Below are 25449 nucleotides of genomic sequence, written 5' to 3' on the forward strand. Positions count from 1 at the left end.
AAGTAGTTAACATTAAAAGTATATAATAGTAAGAATCCTGAGTTTTCTCGTCATGGCCAATGAGTGCGGGAATTTAGTAGCAAAAAGAAAAAAGTGTAACGATGTGTCGGCAGCGGGCAGGTGAAAATAATTCAACAACCCGCAATACACACTTCTCTCTGCTATCCTCTTTTTCTATTAAAGCTCTATCACTCTTTTACTAGCTATGTAATATACTATATTATGTATATATATAGTGTTGATATGAAACTTTTACCAATAAACGGTATTGACGACAGTATATATTGTAGGTGAATACGTGATAACACAACATTGTATTATATTTCTAGTTTACAGATTCGGTGAGTCATATAAAAGTGTCTGTTTTTTTTTTTTTATCTAGAATAACTATTAATAATAACTTTATTACTTTTATAACGTTAAGAGTTCAAAATTCTGGTTTTTATTCTGAAAAACTTTTCAAACCTCATCCGAAACTGAAGATAAATATAAAATAGTAAAAAAATCATTTTATACAGTTCTTTATAATAATAATAATGTAGGTATTATCTTATATGCTATAACTTTAACATACCATTTAAACGACTTAAGATATTCTTTTAACAATTAAATTAAATTAACTAAAAACGGTACGATGTGTGTCATTGCAGCCTACACACAACCTATTCAATAATATTATTAGCGATTTGTAAAACTGTAGCGGAAATATTTTTTAATTGTTTCACTACCTCCAATTCCTCGCAAAATAGATTTTTCAGGCAAACCAAAATCATAAATTTCTAATTAGACGAATATCCATTCTAATATTGCCAATTTATGTGCAAAAGCTTGAAATGTAATTTTAAAAATCGATTCGCAAGTAAAAAATAAGTTACACCTATTTTTATAGACAAGGCAAATATTTTAAAATTGGTTTAGAAATGGAAGTACAAAATATTGAATGCATAAATATCATTACATACTTGGAGAGTAAAATTAAAATGTTCATCAGAGTATGAATAGAGAAAACATCTTAATGGAACACTTACTTTATTTTTGTTTATAAGTCAATTATTGCCAGTTTGTTTTGTTGAACAAATGACATTGATCAAACAAATTATAAACTAAAAGTTCCTTAAAAAAATGCCAAATTTTTATTGAAATGTTGCCATTCCTCACATTGGGTGTTAAAATTTAAAATATGTATCGAGGTGTTTTTCATTTGTAATATTGTACTTTTTAATTTTAAGTTTTTCAATGTGGAACAGACTAACACCGACCTCATTGCATACAATAATATATTGTGATGACTAAAAACATTTAAAAATGTAAAGCTTCTTTTCAGAAAATCATAACATTAAAATATTCCACAAATCGATCAATTTAGTACATTATCACCGATACTTTAACTAGTATCATACAATCATGTATAATATTAATATAATAATTAATACATTTTAAATTTGGATTATACTAAAATCTCTCCGGAAAACCCTAATCATTTTCTCAAACGAATTTTCGTAAAAAATGTTGATCTTTAATAATAGTTAACTTACTCGTATTTTACCCCGTCGCCACCTCAAACAACGCTATTATAGATACACAATAGCGTAATACAAATTGTTACACCCCGATCACCACACTCACCGCAAATGCGAATTGCCCAGTTCGTGAACTGGACTGCGATAAAATATGCGCTGCTCAATTCGTAAACTGTACAATTACTATAGTTTTAGAACTATACGACCTGCTAATAAATTACATTAGACTTCGACTTAATTTGTGTATTACCGTGGTTTTACACTAAAGTACGAAACAGCATAGAGCAATAATATTAATAGTACGAAATGTTTTATAAATCGTAATACATGTTGTATACAAAATGTGTATATAAAGTGCCATTATTTGTTAATGGGGCTTAAATTGTATTAGATTTTATACAATAACGGAATTTAATAATATAATATAGCAGGAGTATCTACATCTATAGTCAACGTTGTAGTTATAATATATTGGAAACAGATTAAGAATGTTGAAAATAAATAACTTATTGATAAAACAAATTTTAATATTTATACTGATTTTAGATTCGTTTTTAGCGTTGAATGTATTAATTTAACAATATCACTTTTTATTCTTGTTTTTAATTGATTTTCGTTAGAATTTATTTAACAATGATGTGTTTTTATTAGTTTTGTCTTTTGGAGCAGTGAAAACTAAAAAAATTTTCAACATCCAACTTTAAGAGTGATTTTAGGCAGTAAATTTTGATGTAATTAATATATTTTGCGGTAAAAATAATGGTTAATTTTTAAAATTCTTTAGAAAAAGAAAAGAAAAAATAACCAAGATTTTTCCAAATTTTTGAAAAAATGTATTTTTTTTATTACAGTTTAATTCAAGAACCAATAACCGTAAACACTTGAATGAGTCAGAAAATATATTATGTTAGGTACCATCAGTATATTTTAGACAAGATTAAATTTCAACAAGTATATTGAAAAAAATATCTAAAAATATTTAAATAGTGCTAATAAAAAATTAGACATTAAATTCATGATTTTTTATAAATTTGGTATTAAAATAATATATTAAAATTGTTATATCCAGATTATGTATAATGATTTGACCGCATAATAATTGATTTTAAATGTCACAATATATTCTAGTATAGTAGTATTGATTAAACTTATTTACACCAATATTTAATACTCATGCTAATATTAAATCTGACATTAAACCGACAAAATAAAATTATCCTTAGAATGTGTCATCAGAACGTGTCTTATCATTTGTACATTATTATAGCTAAACGCCGAGAGAAGTAATGAATGCATTGATATTACAATGTGTATATTTGTCGGTATCCATCACCACTTCATGAAAATGTAAAATGATTAAATTTTTAACTTCAAACTGTTGAAACAAATAATCATAGACTTAAATTTTCTAAAAATGTTACAGTTTTAAAAAAAATTAATGTTTTAGCTCTTTTTGATCTTTTTATAGATAATTAAAATGCACGGTTTTTAGTCGATAAAAAAATTGTGTTTGGTCAAAGAACTAGACAATTTAATTAAAGTTTGCTTATAACTAGTTTATATAAGAATTAAAAAAAACAAAATGAAATAATTAACAATTAAAAACAAAGAATTATCAACATTTGTCAATCATGAAAATTAACGAATTATTTTGTAGTCAAAATTTAATAAATATTTAATACTAATAAATAATAATTTATTTTTAAAAATTAAATATAAAATTTCAAATAAGTGTTTCTTTCTAAAACGATAAAAATATTTGAGTGTCGTTTTTTTTTTTGATTAAATTTATTTACAATTAATTAACGATTATATTATTTTACTCAATAAACTAATTATGTAACTTACAATACGTAGAGTACAATCACGATGGATAAAATAATAACATTTATCATTGCGCTGTAATCGTTAGTAATTTTATAAATAATTGATTTTTTTTTTAACGCATTAGCTGTTAATGATATCATTATAATAATATTAATTAATATTAATCGAAATCGATCATCACCCTAAATTTTCTCCCTAGGCTGATAAATATTTACTTCCAACTACTAGGACAGATATCAATAAAACCATTGTAATAAGTAAAAATATAAAGACTGGCAAATAGTAGGTATGCATAGTAGCACATAAATCTACACAGTAATCTTTAAATTATACATTGTTATATTATATTATATACGTGTAGAATGTACTTTCGGAGTGAATAATATTCCGCCGTCAATTACTCGTAATTGAATATGATTCAAACAAACATTGTTTTAAGATATTTGGTAATTTAATACACTTAGTATATTCATTTAATTAACCCATAATATGGTTATAATACATAGTTTAATCGCAGTTTTTGGAACTCAGCGAGATAAGGAATTTAATGCGACTAATGAGTAATACCACATTTGATATTCAACTATATCATCGAAAAACATTAAAATCGATTTTTTTATTATGACCAGGCAATCTTCCAAATTTTATTACTGATAAATTTTAAAATGAAACTAATTTTTAATCATTAGCCTAGAAAATGTAAGTAAACTGTGTAAATAGAAAATGTATAAATAGTTTATATCGAGTTATAAAGTGTTGTATTGACGAAGAGTATGTGTTATAATTTATATGAGACATATATAAAGACCATTTAATCATAACGTATATACAATATACATATTATTAGAAAATAGAATCACAGTAAACACTACTTCGCTATAATCTCAAAATTAAATCACGCAGTGTAATGTATAAAATATAAACTGGAAATAGCTGTTAAAAATAAATATATTTTATTTTTAGGCCATCAGTGTCAATCGTAGAACACTATGATCTACATATAATTATTGGTATATTATAATAGGTATAATTATTAACTTTTTTTCAGGTAATCTGAATTTATTGTAAAAAAATTTAACGAAGACTGTAATATTAAAATCGTTTAATGTATCATTGAGTCACTTAACATTTTTATCCATTTATAAACTAAATACCACTTACAAATTATAATAGAGATAAATTAAAGAACAATGCAAATTTCAAATGAGTCACAATACAATTATACATCTAAATGTCAAAAGGAGAATATCAATCATCTTAGAAATGATAAGTCAATTATTATACTTCAACTGATAGATAATCGAAGCATTAACATTTTAGCAACATTGTGACTATGATTAAAGTTTATAAGAATACAATTTAACTAAAAATGTTGTTTTTTTTTGTTATGTCAAAAAATATGGTCTATATTCCCTGTATGTTGAGATAATACTAGTTTTACCAAAATGTCATTAAACATATTGTTCAACATACATAAAATTGGTTATCTAAACGAAAAATTATACTTCAGAAAGTATCCATTTTTAATTATTATAGTACTATCAAAGACTAAAGCATACCATATTGTCCATTTAACTTAGTATTACGTAAATAATGAAACATGCTTTTATTAATAATAGATATTAACCGGTATCAGCCCATAAGTTTTTATTGGTATAATAATTACTTGCATACGTTATGATTTACAAAAAAAATAACTGTGATATACATTTAACTATTTGTATGTAGTTTATTTTTATTTATTTATTTTTTTATTAGTTTAAGTACGAAAAAATTATTATGAATTGTTTTGGATCGTTTATACTGTCCGACTGACTAAACATATTGTAAACAATTGTCAATTTTCCTTTTAAGGTATTTCAAAGTATTTTGTATAATGAATTGCGGCGAAATGAGATCCTGAGACCTACTATGAAAATATTATTTATTATACCAAAATGTTAGTAAACCTCAAAGTATGCTAGTTTTTTAGAAATACGACTTTATTTAATCCTGCACTGGTCACTAACCGATGTTCCTAATTCAATTCACTACTAATTTTCAGTTGCATACATTTTTTTGATTGGAATATGCAAATAGAAAATATACAACTCACTCTTATGTAGGTGACAGTAATCATTTTTTAATTACGCTTTTGATATACAATTACCACTACTTGAAGACAAGTCAAACTGAATAGCAACAATTTCTTCTCTGTACGGAATATATAATTATTACAATTTAGTTGAATATACTGCGTATTACAAAATTAGCTTTTCGGTTAATAAACATTTTAATATACGATGCCATCACAACGAAATGACTTGTGAGTTGTATGGTGCTATGGTAATAGGGGAACAATAATTTGAATATATCTATGTACACAAACACTCGCAGAAGAGTATTGTAATATACTGTACCTTACAGTAAACATTCGAAACAAATTCTGCACCAGCAACCATTTATATATTATATACGATATGTGAAGTTATGAAGGTTTTATTTTGTGTTTGTACTACGTTTTATTTACCGTTGGAGGAGAATGTACCTATGTCTTGTACATAATACATTTATACACCCAATTGAATTTTATCAAAACCCAAAATACAGGGTGATTACTAATCACTGACTAGTATCCACTTGAACTTGCAAGTATTATTAAAAGAATCAAAGTTGAATTTTTATAATATGCAACAAGGGGTACAATGAAGTTACAAAAAAAAAAAAAAATACGAACCAAAAGTCCAAAAAACAGAAATAAAATAAAATAAAGATCATAAATTAAACTTTAAATCGCTCGACAACCCGTACATAACTTTTATATTAGACGGACTGCCCTATTGCAGTATATACCTATAACAAATATATAAGACAAAACAGATAAACTAATAACCAATCTAAATTACATACTATAATGTATTAGGCATACAATTGTTTAAGCACGCTGGAATCTACACATGCAAATAAAATATAAAATTTGTACTCGTAGTAAATGTTGTGAAATATTATTCTGTTCTCCAAAGCTTTAGTGTTATTAAGTGTTATTATTCAATAAATACTCACAATAACTGTACATACTCATATGTATTTACGAAAAGTAGAAAGTTTATATAAACATCAAAATACTTACATAAGTTTAATTTGATGTTTTTAATGAACGAAATATTAATGAAAGAAAGTTTTTTTCAAGTCTAAAACGCCCCGAAAATGTTCAAATTAGTTCAACGTGTTAAGGGAGATGGAGAAGAAATAAAATGCTGCTGTAGATGTTGTCGACTTCCGAACCATTGTCTTAAAGAGCTCGTTTTAAATCGTAACCACTCTACTAATTGGTATAGCAATACGGTCTTAATTGGCATTCACATTCTTTGTATAGCATTCTTTTTAGATGTTTGTTTTTTGCTCAAATTTAAGAAATACGGGAATATATTCTTTGGATATAAACACTAATAACACTGCAACTGCAGCACATGTTTTTTAAACGACTTAATTTGTGTAATAAAATTCAAAAATAAATCCCGGCCTCCAGGCATATCATCATAGTATAATAATATTACATTTCATGTATAGTTTTATACCAAACACGGTATGTACAATTGCACACTAATAATTCTCGTTTAACCAATAGTCATATATTATATATACACATATTATTTATATTATTTTGACTGTTTCGCCTATGCAAATACTTCTTATAGTTAAAACTGATGGTTATTTGTTCATTAAGATAGTGACTGTTTTTAATATAAAATTAAATCTTTAATGTTAAAAACGCTATATTTGAATCAAAATATTTGTACCAAATTTTTGGCGCAAATACATTGTTTGAGAATTATAACCCATGAGTGTAAATAAAACATTTTCATTTGCGTAGAAACTCATATTATGCATTCCCTTGGGTAATAATATTTGCCATAAACGACACGCACGAAAGCCTTAATAACATAAAATCAGCAAATTCGATAAATTACATATATATTATGATGAAAGTAATTATGTTTCCTAATCTGAAATAAAATCATTAAACATAATATAAAAAAGGTACACTGCATTTTGTTTGGTGAATAATTATTACCATTTCTATATAATATGCAATTAGGAAGCATAATAATATTGTATTAGTTTAGTAGGTCATATGTTGATTTTTTTTTCTTATAGTTTAAACAGTTTTTTTCACGTCACTAAAGTTACTGCATATTCAAGGGAATATAAATTATATTAGGCGAATTTAAATTATAATTAGTCTTGCCGTTATCTTTTCTAGAACTAAAACTTTGATTAACGGCGTAAGGACCAAACTCGAACTAAAACTTCTCATCCAAGATTAAAGCATTATGTTTTTTATGTGACTCAATTATTAAAATATGTAGCTTAGTGACTTGTGGCTATGAAGAACTAATAGAATACTCACTGAAAAAATTTGATTCGAAATTCGATTAGAGTAATAGAATAAAAATTAAATTAAGTCTCGTTATGCGCGATTAAACATGGTATCGATTAGAAAATTGTAAATTTATTCTGGTCGTAAGTTCATATGCGAGATGTACTATTGTTAATTAGTCGATGTGATACGCACGCGTTTAACAGTTTGCAGTTTAAAAATTAGTATATTATACGACAATGGTTTGTTATGGTAGGAAGGAGTAAGGTGGTGGAGTGAAAAAAATAAGAGAAATAAACGAAGAATGGCCAAAAGTTTAAATTACCAGGTACCAGTAATGCAATTTTCCTTATATAATATTTGTTCCACCCTTCTCCGTCATTATTATATTGATTTGGTATAGGATTTTTGTAAGTGTATTAACGTTTACCGAGATAGGGAAAATATATACGCAGGAAAGTTTCCGGCGAACTAATTCGCGACAGAGAAAAGTGAATTTTATAAATATAAAGAAAGTTTTGTTTTTACCAAAAATTTAGACCACGATATTTTAGGTCTTTAATGCTCGAAGACGCCTGTAATGTGTCGTCATTAAATCCGTCATCCCATGCTGTGCCGTGTGGCGTTATACTAGATGATATTTGTACGACTATTGGAACCAACAATTATTTTTTCAAACACCCTTCATCGTTTTCTATGTAATAACTATTAGCAAACAACAACTCGTGGAATTAGTCATTTGCATAATATAATACTTTCAAAAATACACGTGACATTACATCAATTTCTAATTTTGAATTCTATTTCATACATGATAGGTATCACAGTTCACAGTAGGCACCTCATCGGTTCGCTACATTGAATACACGACTAACCTACAATATTATGAAGAGTTGACAATTTTACCCGCAATTTTACGTTATAAATCAAATAAACATAACCTTTAGACATATTAAAGTTAAGTATTCAGGCCCTGTATATTTACTAACTTTACGTATAATGACTCACGGAACGGAAATATTTTATGACATCCGTGAAGTACACTAAGAATACGTGCGTACACGCTTCGGTGATAATATATCCGCTCGTATGTGTGGATTAGCATGTGTGTGTGTGTTTCGTTATTATTATAAATAGTTAATTCGATTTGCGATCTCAGAGATATGGCAAAAGAGTTTTGAGTATAATAATACATATTCGTCCAGCCCACATTCAGATGGGTCAATAAATTCTTAGTGGGATATCAGTGATATCACATACCTCAAGCTCATAGGCCCATATTACTATATGACTTCACTATTGGTATAGAAACACTAACAGCCGATATCGGTGTGGAAAATAACAGTAAGCGATGTAGATTATTCTGTTATCATTTGCTCTCTTAAATGTTAAAATATACGTATTATAGTTGTGAGTACCTACATTATTGAATTAAATAACCAGAGCCTACATATTCGTCAATATTCAATATTCACCTTACCATCCGGTGTAATATTATCAAAATCACAGTCTAAAGATCAGATCATAATGGATATTACAGCAATAATAATAATTTTAAAAAGTCATAAAGTTAGTATAAATGTGCTTATTACAAACTAAAAATTTTAATAAACAACAAGCTCTCAACTATTTATATTCTTTCCATTTCAATTTGAAGATGTGTAGTTTTAATCCGATTTTAATTGAAACCCCACGATGAAAAAAATACGATGTGATATTATGTTGTCTATACTGCACGCTAAACTGCAGACAGAGCTAGAGTGTAATAATATAATGATATGACGGTTTTTTACTATGTCACTAAAAACTTGATAGGTTTCGACCCATCAAAAATATAAATAGACCATGAATCGTGATCAATGAGTAATTTTGATGCAAAGTTATTTAATTGTTAGTCAAATATTCTATGGAAATAAACCACAACTAGCAAAAACACAACCTGATTATATGATTTTAATTCGTTGGCAGAAAATGAAAAATATTTCCTTTACATAAAAATATATTGCTAAAATGTCGACCGACCAAGGTACATTTGTAATAAATCGGTCTACAAAGTTACTAAGATGACATGCAAACATCGAAAAAAAATTCTAAGTGTAATTTTGTTGTGCGTTCGTGTGCCCTAGACGTTTTATTCAATCACAAAAACTATTCTCAAACACATTATTGTTAAAAATTTTTATCTACGGTGTCAAAGTCGGCCAAAAATTCGTGTTAAAAAAAGTAAAACTGGTTGGCGCGTACCTACTTATAGTGTGATAAAAAATTGTTTAATATACCTTAACCATAAGTTTCATTATTGGAAATTTCACTATTTCACTTACTACATCGTTAATTTAAATCATTTTGATTCCAACCATTAAAATTGATTAAATTAAAATCATTAAAATTTCCGGTTTTTTTTAATTGTAATTTTTTTTTGCGTTTTTAAAAACTCAACATTTTTTAATTTTGACCTCTCTAAATTACAAACTAAATCCAATGAGGTATACGAAACCACTCTAAAAATTAAAAATTGAAATATTATTTCGACAAACATTATTATCGTGGTAGGTATATACACTATACATACTAAATACATCATCGTAATATCAATACCTAAGTTCTATAAATATTTAACTGGAAAATACTATACGAGAAAAAAATTACTATATTTTGTTATTATATTTATATATAATATTTCATAGATAATTAAATATTAATATAATAAATATTCAATTTAAAATATAAAGAAGCAAATAATCCTCACTAAATGTCTAAAATTCAAAAACACTTCCTCTACAAAAAACAAAACAAATATTAAATCACCAACAAGGGCAGCACGCAAAATTCGTTTATTGGGGATATTAAACCCCTACCCCCCCACCCCCGACACTGATTACCATTATAATATAAAGTAAAACTAAAATATATAAACAAAATATATAATAATGGTCTTAGTCATAAGAAAGCAATCAATTAAACACGTGTGTATGATTTAGTCGAAGAAATATAGTTTCTTAATAAAATATATTATGTCTTAAAAAAGTATTTAAATCGTGTACCTATGTGACAACTTATCATCATTAATTTTCTATGAAGTTTAAATTAATTAAAAAAAAAATAATTATATTTTGACTATGGTCAAGTATAATATAGGTAGCTACTTATATAGCTATAGGAACAAAAAATCAACTTTCAATGCTGAATTCACAAATAAAAAAATAAAAATAAATATTTTATTATTAACTTTTCAATTACACTTAGTTAACTTTAATTCATAACTACATAACATAAATACATAATGCGTTCAATAATGTTATTTAACTATGGAACGCTAAAAATAGTAACGAAAGTGATAGAAAATATTTAAATGTGATAAGTATTCTGCGGATAATTTATAGGTAAGTCGAATCCAAAAAGGATATCAAAGAATAAAAAAAGTAACGTTTAGATTAAAAGGCAAAGCGATGATAATGAATTTCATGATAAAGAAAAAAAGTTTATATTAGAAGTTACTCTTGAAATAAATTTAACATATAAGACCGTGGATATAATTCATTAGAAAGAAGTAAAGAACGACGCAGAGCTATAAATAACAGCTTTAACGCGTAAAAGAATAACGTAAATTATATTAATTGTCGTTGAAATAAATATTTAAACTCTTCGGACAGGATACAATGACTGTGTGCATTGCAAGACACTAATCTTGCTTTGTTCGCGTAGGAGCAGGCCAATGTTCTGTTATATAAATCCGAAAGCAACGATAAATCATCGCATTCGCAAAAAGAGTCTCAGCAAACCTCGAGCTGTATCACTGAGTGCTGACATTTCTTCGATATATTTTGACAGTTTTCTTGGGGTTATCCATACATGTGGACCGGGAAATCGGTATAGTAAAAACCTATCTGTTCGATATCTTATATAGTATACACGCACACAATATCGTTATTTTCAATACTAAAAAAAGTAAATGGCATTATGTGTGACCAATGCATTTCTCAGAATTAAAAAAATATAAACTTAAGTGTCAATTGTCGATGGCGTATAATCGTGTTATTTCTATTGAACTTTTAAACGTATAAGTGTAACGTACAAAGTTAATATAATATAATATACCGACTGAAGCGCGTTTCAATAATGAAAAGTGAGAGACAAGAAAAACGATCGTTTTACAGTAGGTACACCACTATAATAAGTCGTAAATTTTTTTTTTTTAAATTGTATTACCCATTTCTTCGACATTACTAAGGCAGCAAATAAGTTGATAATAATAATAATAATAATAATAATATCTATACAATACCGAATTCGGACGAAAATCGATACTCTTCAATGTAATACATCGGAATTTAATTTACCCGACGATATAGACTTTATACATTTTATTTTATACCTACCAATAGAAGAAAGCAGCTCATATAATAATATACTTCGTCCAAAATCATTTCTTATTAAACAATACGAGTATTGAACTGCCCGTGCGCGAGTTGGTGTGCAGAATAAAGATTTTGAAGACAAACGAGTAATAAAAATACTGCAGAGAACTCGATATAAATATAATTTAGATAATATGTGCGTCTGCAGAAGAGTAACGAAACGAACATGACTTCAAGAGAATAATAATATTATTTAATGACCATTCCTGGTTTGTCTGTGAAAACATAATATGCATATGAGTGTATGCTACTCAGAGGGGATAGGAAGTGTTTGCATTTCATAAACCTGTAGAATCTACGAACGACATTTTATTTTACATGTAAATACATATGTACCCGGTACATTGTACCTACATCATTCATTGGCAATAGAGACCGACAAGTTTTCGGATAATTTTCAAATATTTTTGATACATGAGCATAACATAATATATTATGTTATATACGAGTATACTATACGTATTCCTATAAAAAAATCTTTAAACTATAATAACATGTATAATTTACCAACTTGTTACGTCGGAATCACATTAATTGTTTATAAATTACGTTTTTTAGAAAAAATATATATTTTTGTACTCTCATAATATTATTATAACCATATAAGTGACAATTGCATTCATGAGCGTTAGCGGACCTATATTTCTTTTATGTTATAATAATGGATTACTACTCACATTCAAACGACTTAAAATTTCCCTATGATAATAAATTCCTTTTAACCAGTCAGTATTAAATCCCTTTAAAATTTAATACAAACAAATATTTCCAAATTATTTTCCTTAGTTCCATTATTTACAGGTTGGTCAGTGTCTAAAGAAAATTAATAAAAAAAAATAACAAAAATGTATACGATGAAGTGGTATTGATTAGTCATAACGTAATGACGAAAAGCTCTAATGAATTGTTGATGCAGAAAAAAGTTCAGCAACGATGGCAGTTCGTTTTGACATGCCGCGATTACTTAGTTCGTTTTTCTCAGGTTTTCTGAGTACGGGAACAATGCATGCGACTGATTTCACGGGCTTTTCGAAATCGTAATTACTGAGCACGCCGGTATCATTATTTTTCCTTGCTACTCCTCCCCCCCAGAAAAAAAAAACAACTACACAGCTATTTCATTTGCACCCGGTGTCGATAAAACCACGAACCAGTGATGGTGAGGAGGCCTTAACGAAGAAAAAATGGACAGTTGCCGCGACCTGGTCGACCCGCTCCCTCGCCACGAGTTAAAATAGTTATATAAAATTGTTCACAGCACTTGTTTTTCCATTTTATCTCAAATCTCTTCTCTGTAACGTTAAATAATTATCTCAAATTGTGTTTTGCTTCATATATATGATTATAATATTATAAGTATGTAACTGAAATATTTTTCAGATATTCCGAGAAATACGTATGTTATATACTTCGTATAAAATAAAATATTTATAAACTAATTCTCAATTATTCGGATATCAACTAATTCTAACAGTAATATATTTTATCGATTCTTAGAGTTTAATAAAACAGACCACGAGTAATCCCGTTTATTCATCTTGATACATTTTTTTTTTTGTACACGAGATAAATATTTATTGGAAATCCTTCATGTTATAATAATTACTAGTAATGGCGGTCTTTCCAAGAAACTAAAACCCATTACTTCTGTGAATTTTTTTACAAAATCCACTTCATCACTGTACAATATTATTAATAATAATTTCTCGAACGCCGTAGTGTAAATTTCCAAAAACGATATTGTAATAAACAATAGACCGCAGTACTGTTTACCTACTTCGACGCAGACTGCAACGACGAGTCGTACAGGCGCGATTTTAGCTGCCGGGGTCAACGGACTTCGACAATAACAATATTAATATATATTTAACTGTCGATAAAGGTGTATGGACATCTACTGGAATACGATAACAACGTCATAATATTATTGACAAAAACATTTCTAATTCTTAGAACCCGTTGTCCGAGTCGCCGGCCGATTTACCGCTTCTGCGACACGCGCGCGACAAGACGGCCGACGAAATCTGATAATATTTCGCGGTAACAGACTAGGTAATCCCCAAGGTCGTGGAGCCGATTTCGTCAAAAACAAACGGTGGTTTAACGTTTACGGCAGTTTTGGGAACGCGCCGACAAACCTTCTACGGCGTGCAGGTCTGTTGACAAAGTTCGCAAACGCGCGACCGTCGTACTATATATTACAATATTATTATTATTATTAAAAATTGCCCGTCTATAACACACGACTGTGACGAAAACGGGCGGAAGAAAACGAAGAGCGAAAATCAAGAAATAATACATAATGACCCGGCCTAAACTCGGCGGCGGCGGTACCCTATGCTACACGGCTACGACTGCTGTATATTATTATAATGAATATAAACACGCCGTCGCCATTTCCGTCGTCGTCGTCGTCGTCGTCGGTCGTCGAATAGGTGTCTGCCATCGACGCCCCCGCTGCTACACACAGTGGTGCACTCGCGTCTCTGCGTGGCCCGCTATATATTAAAATGTTTCGTTTTGTCATCATTAATAAAGCCATTGTCGAGAAAAGCGTATGTATATTATGCGTATTCAAACTCAAAAGCGGCGCGAGGGAAAATGAAATATTTTATGTTTATTAGAGCGCACTATGTATATATATATATATATACATATACATAGGTGATGAGAGGTCTGACGACGACGTTTCTTCCAGATGACGGGTATCTGAAGGGTTGCGCGCGGTCCAAATCGCGTTTCTATCGAAATCATGTTCTCACTCTCCCTGCTCGCTCGCTCTACACTCTATAGTGTATTATATTAATACACTATAAATTATAAAGTATTCGTGTCCGTCGTTGAATACACAAATCCATTGTTTTTTCGACCGGGGGTATATGAGAAGGTATAAGTATACGAAAATAAAAAAATAAAAAAATTGTAAAGGCTGTAAAAATTAAATTTAATACGTTAAAAATGGTTTGTTATTTATGAAATAAATAATAATTCTAAACAAAAATCGGTTTTACATAGAAGTATAAAAGTATAATATAGCATTGACTAACCACGGAGTACGTAATCGTAATGCAGTGGTGTGAGGTTAAAATATACATTAATGAAAAAGGATTAAGAAACGTTGCACTAGTCGATCAAAATGTTATTATCTAGACTATATACGACGGCGCTCTAAGATACATGTATTTGATTTTATCTGTCATTGGTTGGTCAGACTCATATGAAAACCGAGACGATAACCATTATTTTTTGAATCTGTGTTAGACAAAAAATTCAAGTTTTAAGAATATTTTTTTGATTTTTTCGTACAAACTATATTTATTTTTAATCAATTGAATGTATCTTCATGCCTACTTGTCAATCGACACTAATGATCAAATTTACGTCTATATTATTAATAATTTGGTCGTGTCTAACTATGACAGTATATACTTATTTTATTACATTTCAGTATTTCACATTATCACAAAGTGTAAAAAACCATCTGTGAATGAGGGATTCTTTTTTTTTTGTTTCGAAATAATATTATTATAATATACTACATTTCCAACGATGTCTGCAAACGAGCTTAGAATTTTCTAGTTTATCAGTTAGGTACATCGACAATATTATCGTTATACATTATTAGAATTTTCCGCCCAGTGACGTTATTGATTAAATTTAGTTTAAAATCGTAATTGATGACTTTTTTAACTAATTTGTTTTTCTCTATTATATATGACAACAAAGCTATTATCACAACAGACATGATTATTAGTGAATTTATTTGATTTCTTTTAAAAAGATTTCCCTGAATTTGTCATGATTACAAGTCGTGTAGTTATAATATTGTTTTTTTTTAAGCCATACAATTAGTACCCTGGGGTATAATAAGAGTATGAGATAATTAATTGTAGTGATATTAAAATTATCAGCATTATTATTTTTATTTAATACGCGATTTATATTACTTTAAATTTTGGAATCTATGGCATATCTTTCGTGAGCAAAAAATCGTTTTCGACTGGACGATCCCGCAATAAAGTGCTACTTTTAATAAGCATCACTGCTATTAGATAATCGCACTTACCTATTACTAACTTGAAAACTATTATTTAACTTATTTATCACATTTTTAAAGCACGAAGAAAAATACGTACTTAAAATTTAAAATTAATTTGATTAATTTGAATTGACATTAGCTGTTTTTAAATACTAATTTTATCGTAATCGTTTACAATTACAATAAACGAAAATGACATTGAATTTTACGAAGTAACGTGTGCATCGTGTGCAATGCGAACGATGACTGATCAATATTATACAAAACGGAATTATACTTCAGTGCATAAATTATATTCATAAATTTATCATGTTTATAATATTGTATCAATAAAGTAGGAAAGTATGCTATACGAATAGGTCAAAGATCTTCACAATGATATAAACTATAAAACCATAATATAATAATAATTGTATATAAATATTGTTATAATTAGGATGTACGTAGTACGTCTTTATATCTATATATTCATAATAATATATATATTATCTTTATTTTTATATTTATGTTTAAAATACAATTTCGTGCCTTCAAGTATTCTAGAGAATTATGTTAATTTTGATTATTCATTTTTATTTATTTTTATTACTGTTTACTAATACTATGCTGACTATAAATCAACATTTTAAAACGATTGGTCCAGGGGAGGAGAATACACTAGTCATTTGCGTACCAAACTATATTTTGTATTGTTTTTCCGAGATTTACTGATATACAATTTGTATATACCTAAAACAGTTGATTGGTAAAATGTGTTTTTGCTGAAGGTTTAACCATCTAATAAATTGACAACCATTCAAGGGTCGTAAAAACATCACCTTAATTATATATATGTGTGTGTATGTGTGTTCCACATTGGTCGATAACACGTATAGAACCGTTTTAAAAACATATTAACAACATCGTTGTTTTACGTTTGGACTGGAATATTGTTGAGTCACTAGTTGTCTTAACCATAATATAATATTAACTGCATATTTATTTGTATCGTGTATGTTCTTATTTTACATGAAAAATATTATCATTAAGTATGTTCATTTATTAGTCTGATAAAATAAATGAAAATACTTAATCGAAGGCATAATTACTTTCCGATCAAAAAATATATTTATAAGTACATACTTAATGTTTTTATTTTATTTTTAATTAATAGTAAGTTAGGTAACTAGTTTAATCACGATATCTCAATAGTCATAAAATTAATAAAATAAGTATGATTCGTAAAATAGAATAGAAACAAATAAATTGTATGTATACCTAATAAAACTAGCTTCCAAAATAAACGAGATTATAATTCGTACACATAATATTATACACGAATATTTTGAATAAATAACTTTTTTTTTAGATGGAGAAATAAATAAATAAATAACGACAGCCACGAAAATCATTAAAAATACATTTTAGAAGGGTGAAAAATTGAAAAAGTTATCTTTATCTCCGATTAAATTAAGTTAAATTTATAAGTTCAATCAAAATTAGTGCAAAAATAAAAAACTGGGTCCACAATGTTATTTAAAAATAACATTATAAAAGACAATTTACCAACGACTGATTACTGAGACTAAAATAATTAAAACAATTCATTTTCATCGTACTTTTTTCTATTGACCACACCTAATGTTTACTATTTAGTTTAATGTTACGATAAAGTAAAATTAATTCACAGAAAAAAACAATATTTATACTACTATTTAAACTTTACCTACTATTTTATACCTACTTCTATAATAATACGGACAGTGTATTGACTTACTATATTTTGTATATACATAAACCAGTATAATTATCGGATTTTTAAAATGACCATTGAAATTTTATGTTAAATATTCAACTATACTGTTCCTGTACTAATATTAATATCTAGGCATACAGCAAATAATCAATGGTTTAATATTAAGATATTTAACAAAACACAATATACATCATATTATAATGCAATAATAACGGCCCTCGCATTTGCTTCACAATGCAGTATTAGTAATGTAGTATACATCATTCCATTTTTTTTTTTTTACTATTATACTAAAATATTTTAAAGTTTACATATTATTGGTAAAAAATCATAATTCATAATATATAATAGAAAATTTTAGTGTTTGAAGAATAATGTTGAAAAAAATATTTATTTATTCAATAGCATTGATGTGAGAAAACATAAGATTTAATAAATTTATGTAGAAAAAAAAATGCGATTTTCCTTCATTCATTAATAAATTATTTCCATGTACGTAGTGTATAATATCATAAACATAATTGTAGTTAAGTAGGAATCTTTGTTTTATATTTATCATCTTTATTTTCCAAATGGATATGTTGTAACATTTATTGAATTTTTAGAAAACACATATTTAACAAACAAATATAATTAGTTTGTAATATCATTACTAATTTATAAACTAAATTATTTTATATTTTTACAAGCATAATTATATGATTTACATTAGCTTATTAGGTTGTTTATTATAATTATTAAAAAAAAGCCTCAATGTGAACTTTGCAAAAATTGTTTTAATATTCAATTTAATAATTCTGTAAAATTCAAATTTAAAACAATAAAATAAAAGATATCTGAACATTTGATTGTAAGCAATTGTTTATACATTATTAATTATAAGTTAAGTTAATATTATATGTGAAATATCAATATATTATTAAAGCAATTTATTTTATGTAAAAATGTTTTTATACAAATACAAAACTCAGAGACAAAACATAAAATCATCAAACCATTTGTTTATGCTTGTTTTGAATATAGATAAATATAATTTGATTGTTTTTTAATTAAATGATAAAACGTTTTATTATATTTTAATATTAAATTATATATTATCTATTTAAATTGGATATAAACTTAATAATTTATGCTGTATTATAACTCAACGACAATATGTCCTGTAGTTAATTTAAGTATATTGTAAGATTATAAAATATTATATCATTTGTATTATTAAATGATATGGATAATTAGTCATTATATAATTACTATAACAATAATTTAATAAAATATGTGTTTTTGTAAAATTATTTTTTATTTAAATAATAAAAAAAGTTTTTAACCTTTCAGTTACGTAATAATTAATATATTTGATAGCTCCTATATTTCCTACACACACACACACACATGTATATATATATATATATATATAATGTATAATAATAATAAACTATATAAATGAATATTTCGTTAATAATATTATTTTTAACAACTTAATTTGGCAATATTAACTTTTTTGACTATGTTTTATTTTTAAATTACACTTGAATTAAAAAAATATTTTAAATACAAACTTAACGTATTTATTCGGCATACGAAAAATCAGTAATACATTTTATTGTATTGTACCTTTTTTTTAATAATAAATCATTTCAAAATAACATTTATGGAGAACTTATGATAACTTCTTAATATTATATTCTTTAGTAAAAATTTATATTTTTTTTAATACTAGCTAATTTTATAGACAGTTAATTATTTAATTAGCTATAAATACTTATGTTATAAGTTTAGATATGTGGAATATTATCATAAGGGATAGCACGCAAATGTTGGTTCACTACAACACCGATCATCAAAACTTTAATTACTTTAACAATCTAATTACACTAGCTATAAATTAACTATTCGTTCGAAATTCGATTTGTATTTATCAAAATACTCTAAAAAAAATTTTGCTTCGGAATATTAAATTAAAAATGTAATGTTGTCAATTGTTAAAAATTACAAACCCAAGTATGTAGACATACACAAATCATCAGTTAACAAACGGTTGGTGGGGTTCACCCTACAAAATTTGTACATAACATATTTTGTTTTCGAAATGGTTATTTAAGGTTAATTTATAATTTGTTATGCATAATATAATTGTTTTATGCCTATTATTGGATAGATTAATAATGTCTAACTTGTTTCTGAATACATTGTCAATACATTGTTTTATGGTTTTAATTAGGTAGTACCTAATAATTTTTGCCAATACTGAATACATAGTCATTGTTATATTTCAATGAAAGTCTAAAATATATTTTATACCAAGTAACGAATTTGTATTATTATTAAATAGTATTTCTTGATATATATTTTACAAAGGTAGATGATGAGTACATATTTATATTTATTTCTTTACAACTATATGTTTAGATATTATAATTTTCTTAGAGTTGAATAATTTAAAAACAGTTTATATTATCCCGTAGTACCAATTATAATATAAAATATAACAAGTACCTAATACCAATCATAAATTTATACTGTACAAAAAAAAAAAAAAAAAAATGACAAACAATAATCTGCGTTTTTCATTAATCGGGTTTCGAGTGATACTTTTAACTTTAATTGTATTGTTTATTTTTTCCTTTCAAAAATTTAACTATCGGACATCAAACGATTCACCGTCCACTCAAAAATATTCGGCAATATCGTTTGGAAACCTATATTAATTTATAAAATTTAAAATGAATTACGATAATAAAATTTAATTTTAAATATATTGAACCCAGACTTCAATATTGATAATAAACGTAAATTGAGTGTAAATTTAATTCATATGTTTTAAAATTATATGCATAAAAATAAATGAGTAGCGTGAAAAAAGCTTTTATAGAATTGTCAAACTATCTCGTAAGCGACTTAAGCTTTATAAAATTTAAATGTTTCAATATGTTAAGATATAATATGCAACACAAATATTTACGTTAAATGTACCTACTATATAAACATCGAAATATTTAAAGATAGTTACAAATTTTAGTGGTTTATTTATAATCTAAATTTCAAAAATATTATTTTTTATCCTTATTTAACACAATAATATGCATAGTGAGAATATAGTTTGAAAATATGTATAGTTTGGAATTAATTCAATGAGATTGTTTATTTGATAGCATTAAACAATACGTTGATTATTTTTTTCATTCATTTTAAAAAAATTTAGCATAAAAAATATACATATATAGGTAGTATAAATAATATACATTAAGATATTGTAGAATATTAACTTTAACTAAAACATTTTGAATGAATCAATTAACAAACACAAATTATTAATATACAAACGTATTAAAAAAAAGTTAATTTATTACCTACAGATCTATTAATGACCAAGCTATGATAAAAATTGTTAGCATTAGTTTTTAAATAACTATTTCATACATTATATTAAGCCATTAAAAAATTGTAAATTAAATCACTAAAAATATAGACAGGTATAAGTACCTACTTAATAACATAGGTCAATAAAAATGTTCATTTAAAACTAGTTACAGATATATTATAATGATGAGTTTGTAAATTTAAAATTAAAAAAAACTATATCAGCGTTTATATAAGATTTATAGTCGATAGCAACATGTGGTTCAGATAATACGTATTTTCTAGAAATTCGATACGCACGTTTAATAGTTTTATAAAATTTCCTAAAACCTAAAACTTGCGATTTGATAATAAACCAAAATCTACAAATATTTTTTCGGGGAATTCTGGACGTATGGTAAAACCATGATACCTATTACTAAAACCTATGCAAAGTTAACCAAAACTCAATGGCTACATACTAATACTATTACCTATATTATTATACTTAAGATTTAGGTTTTTTTGATTCAGTACGTACTACGTACGTATTAATGTACATATTAATGTTATATAGGCGTAGTTCGCGGCCAGACGATGGTTGCTGTCTAGTTGACCATTTGTTTTGTAAATAATAATTTGGGGAAAGAGTGCATTATAAAAAAATAAATAAATAAAAAGACATAATAAAAAATATCGCGTGACTTTTTAACGACGTGACCAAATTGACAGGTAAACCGAGGGCGGCCTCCGTATGCGCGAATAATAACGTGCACAACCGTACGTACACACACAACTCGTATTTATGGTACATAATATACGCATACACGTGTACACACACATATTTCTATATTATATATAATATTATATTGTATAAGTATGGTAAAAATAAGGGGTGAAATTACCTTGACCCGAAACTCCTCCTGGACGGGCGTTCAGCCAGAACAGCAGCGCCAAAGCCAAGACCGCCGAGCGGACCATGGTTGTCCGGTGATGACGATGATTTGTCGCGATTTGAGGGGGAGGGGCGGTTTATCCGCAAAAACAGCCCCGAACGCGTTTAAATATAATTTTATAAATCGTCGTAGGTATACAGTGTTTTAAAACGATATTATTATTGTCTTATTATTATCCTCTTCGGGTGGCGATCACTCGGGTTCGCGTGTCAACAAAATGTCTCACTCGAAAGATTCGGTCTGTTTTCAGCCCGCATCGTACATGACGTGCTGGCGATACTGACGCGAAGGGGTGAAAAGTTTTGAACCGGTTCGACGACGATTACGGGCGACGATCGCACCTCCCGCGAAGAGAGTCGTACGTATAACAATCGGTACGCGGACGAATCGAAAATATCACACGGGGGGGTCTCGACGAATATCGCGAACACGAGCGGAACGTTCGTTACCGTTAACGTGAGGTTACCACGACCGGCGCGCAACGTGACGGTTAGGCGACTGGCGCGCGACAGAGACTTGATGTCGAGCGCTCGCCCGTGTGCGGTTTGTGTGTGTGTGTGTGTGCGCGCGTGGTGCGCCGCCGTTCGTAACGCCGCGCCGCCGGCCGGTCAGCCGACCGACCGGACTCGTCAGTCGACGGCGAAGTGCCCCCCTCGCCCGCTTATGGACACGGAAAAGTCGCTTACGACGAGAGCCGCGATCCGCCGACCCATCGCGTCGACATGTTAATAATAATTATATTATTTTAATAATAATAATGGGTGTTCGATGTCGCAAACTTCGACGATTTAAGGATTATATTATTACTATAAATCGGTCGATATACCTACTCAATAATATAACATAATAATAATATAAGACGTATATAATATTATATTGCATAAAATGTATTTTGAAAATTTTTTCGAGATCGTGTATTTTTGATATTTTTGCTGTAGTCGATAGACAGAAACAAACAGGCAGACGGGCGTAAATGATTCAATACTACGATAATATTATATTAAAATTTCTGTTTGAAGGTGTTGCGAAGGGGAGTGGTGAAGCGGGAAATTAATATCGAAACACCGTGTTCACTGGAATTTTGACTTTGAAAACGGCAATCGTTTGAAACCCACCAAAAACCACATTATTTCTTGCGCAATGATGGTATACTATTCGACTAGGGTTTGCGTCTTGTTCGTAGTCTTGCGGTAAACGAACGGTGCACAGACCGTCGGGACGATAGCGATAATAATAATAATAATAGTAAAAGGATTCGTGGTGTCCGTTCAAACCGTTTTCAATACCTACGTCTGCCAGCCACGACGAATTCTCCGGACCACAATTAAATTCCAAAATATTGAAGTGTGTGCACCACTGTGCAGTTCCAGGAACATGGTAAACAGTGGTTATGATATTATATAATGTACGAAGAAGCGGCGAAGTGATAAGGAGTAGTGACAACGCTTTTCGAGGAATTCATCAAGTTTGGTTTTAAAACAACATAATATAAAAAAAAAATATGTTAATAATGTTATATTGAATCTACTTTTTGTGTGGATAAACAATTTTTTATTCTCTAACGAGAAAAATATCCAACTATCGATTATCTACTCCACGATCTGTCTATGACTGTATATGACGTATAGACGACAATATCGATAAAACATTAATTAAATACTTGAACATTATTTTTACTAGTTCGTATTTATAATACAATTAATAATGGAAGTGTTTGGTTTTGGTATTATAGATTTGGTACAATTTCGGCCAGGTTTTTTTTTTTTTTTTAGTGATTGTACATCTACGATTTCTTAGTATTGGGTGCTTTATTACGATTATAGATTTCACTGATCTTACTTTTGGATACTGTGGTCTGAGATTTTAAAACGTAACCATTAAATTCCTTAGTTGTGAGTACGTTTTAGAAAAAAGAAAAAATATATAATATATAAAATCACGTTTACGCTCTGTTTCAGCTCTGATCACATGATAATGTCTTAATTTTGTTTGTTTTTTTTTTACAGTGCACTTAAAGTTGTTTAATCTGCAATGTAAGACGTATGATGTCATCTCGCTCCATGTTGTACATTACTCTTCGTTACACAATTATTAAACACTGTGTTTTCTCTCGATGATAATGAATTTCCTGGACTTTTTTTTTTATCTCACTATGGTCTAGGCATCAACTTACGATAAAATCCTTGAATGTAAAATCTCTGCTATGATATTTTTCACGTTTTTTTCACCAAATTTCACAGTGGGATTTGGAGAGATTAAAATTATAATAACACAAAGAGTTTTCCTCGAGTAAAATTGTATAAATGAAATGCTCAAATATAAGAGTTGATTAATTTAATTAACATAATATTATACTAAAATAAATTATATTGTGTGGTAAAAAACAACTGTTCTAAATACCTAAATATTAAAATATAATATTTACAACTTCATATAGAATGAAGATTATTTCTGCTGTCAAAAAAGCGACGAAATATTAGTTCTTAAGCGCGATTATTTTTCTTTTTTAATTCCAAGGGGGAGTGTTAATAATTAATATTTGCGTTGTTTCTGTTGTTATAAAAGACATTTTTAAATATAAATAGGTATAAGTTACAAATTTAAACATGTTTAAGTCAAAAGAATAATATAAATCCGATTAATTGAAAAAAAAAATTCAAATAAACTCATTTCGTAATAATTTAAGATTAACTTCATACAAAACACCATAATTTATACATTGTTGGATTTCAGAAAAATAATTAATATTTTTAATTACTAGATTTTACTAGTAGGTATACAATATCGAATCCAGTTAAATAGTTTTAAATGTACTATAAAAATGTAAGTTGTTTTGTAAGAGTAATGAAGTAAATTATGTTGATATACATTTTTAATATTTATTTAATTTAGTTTAAACAATTATTGAAAATGAAACTAATGATTAACTAAGTAAAAAAAAAAGAAACTGTTCTGAAGTACAATAACTGTAGAGTGTAGGTACCTACCACATCAATGAATAAGTCACTGTAAAATAGTAAAATACTTTTATCGTGGGCTTGGAATCAAAATGTTCTATGTGTAAATTTGTGATTTTCTAGAAAATCTAATTTAAATGTATTTTAATATTTTTTCAATTATTAGATTTGAACATTTAATTTAGAAGCAACCTAATAATCAAATAATATTGATTAAATCAAACTTGTAACCAAATAGTTCTAGAGGAAAGACCTTTCAGCCTAAAAATTAAAAATCAAATATAAGACAGATCCGTTTTGC

At 27.7% G+C, this 25449-nt stretch overlaps 1 protein-coding gene across 1 annotated transcript in view; it reads right to left on the bottom strand.

Annotated features, from left to right (window-relative positions):
* The window catches only part of LOC114130544 (uncharacterized), a 489967-nt gene extending 467255 nt beyond the window's left edge, over positions 1-22712 (bottom strand). Inside the window, exon 1 of the mRNA XM_050206770.1 lies at positions 22141-22712. Within this exon, the coding sequence (XP_050062727.1) occupies positions 22141-22216 (76 nt within the window). The 5' untranslated portion in view covers positions 22217-22712. The remainder of the gene's footprint in view (positions 1-22140) is intronic.
* Between the last annotated feature and the right edge of the window lie 2737 nt (positions 22713-25449).

This window comes from Aphis gossypii, chromosome X, assembly GCF_020184175.1.
Source record: "Aphis gossypii isolate Hap1 chromosome X, ASM2018417v2, whole genome shotgun sequence".
Taxonomy (NCBI): domain Eukaryota; kingdom Metazoa; phylum Arthropoda; class Insecta; order Hemiptera; family Aphididae; genus Aphis; species Aphis gossypii.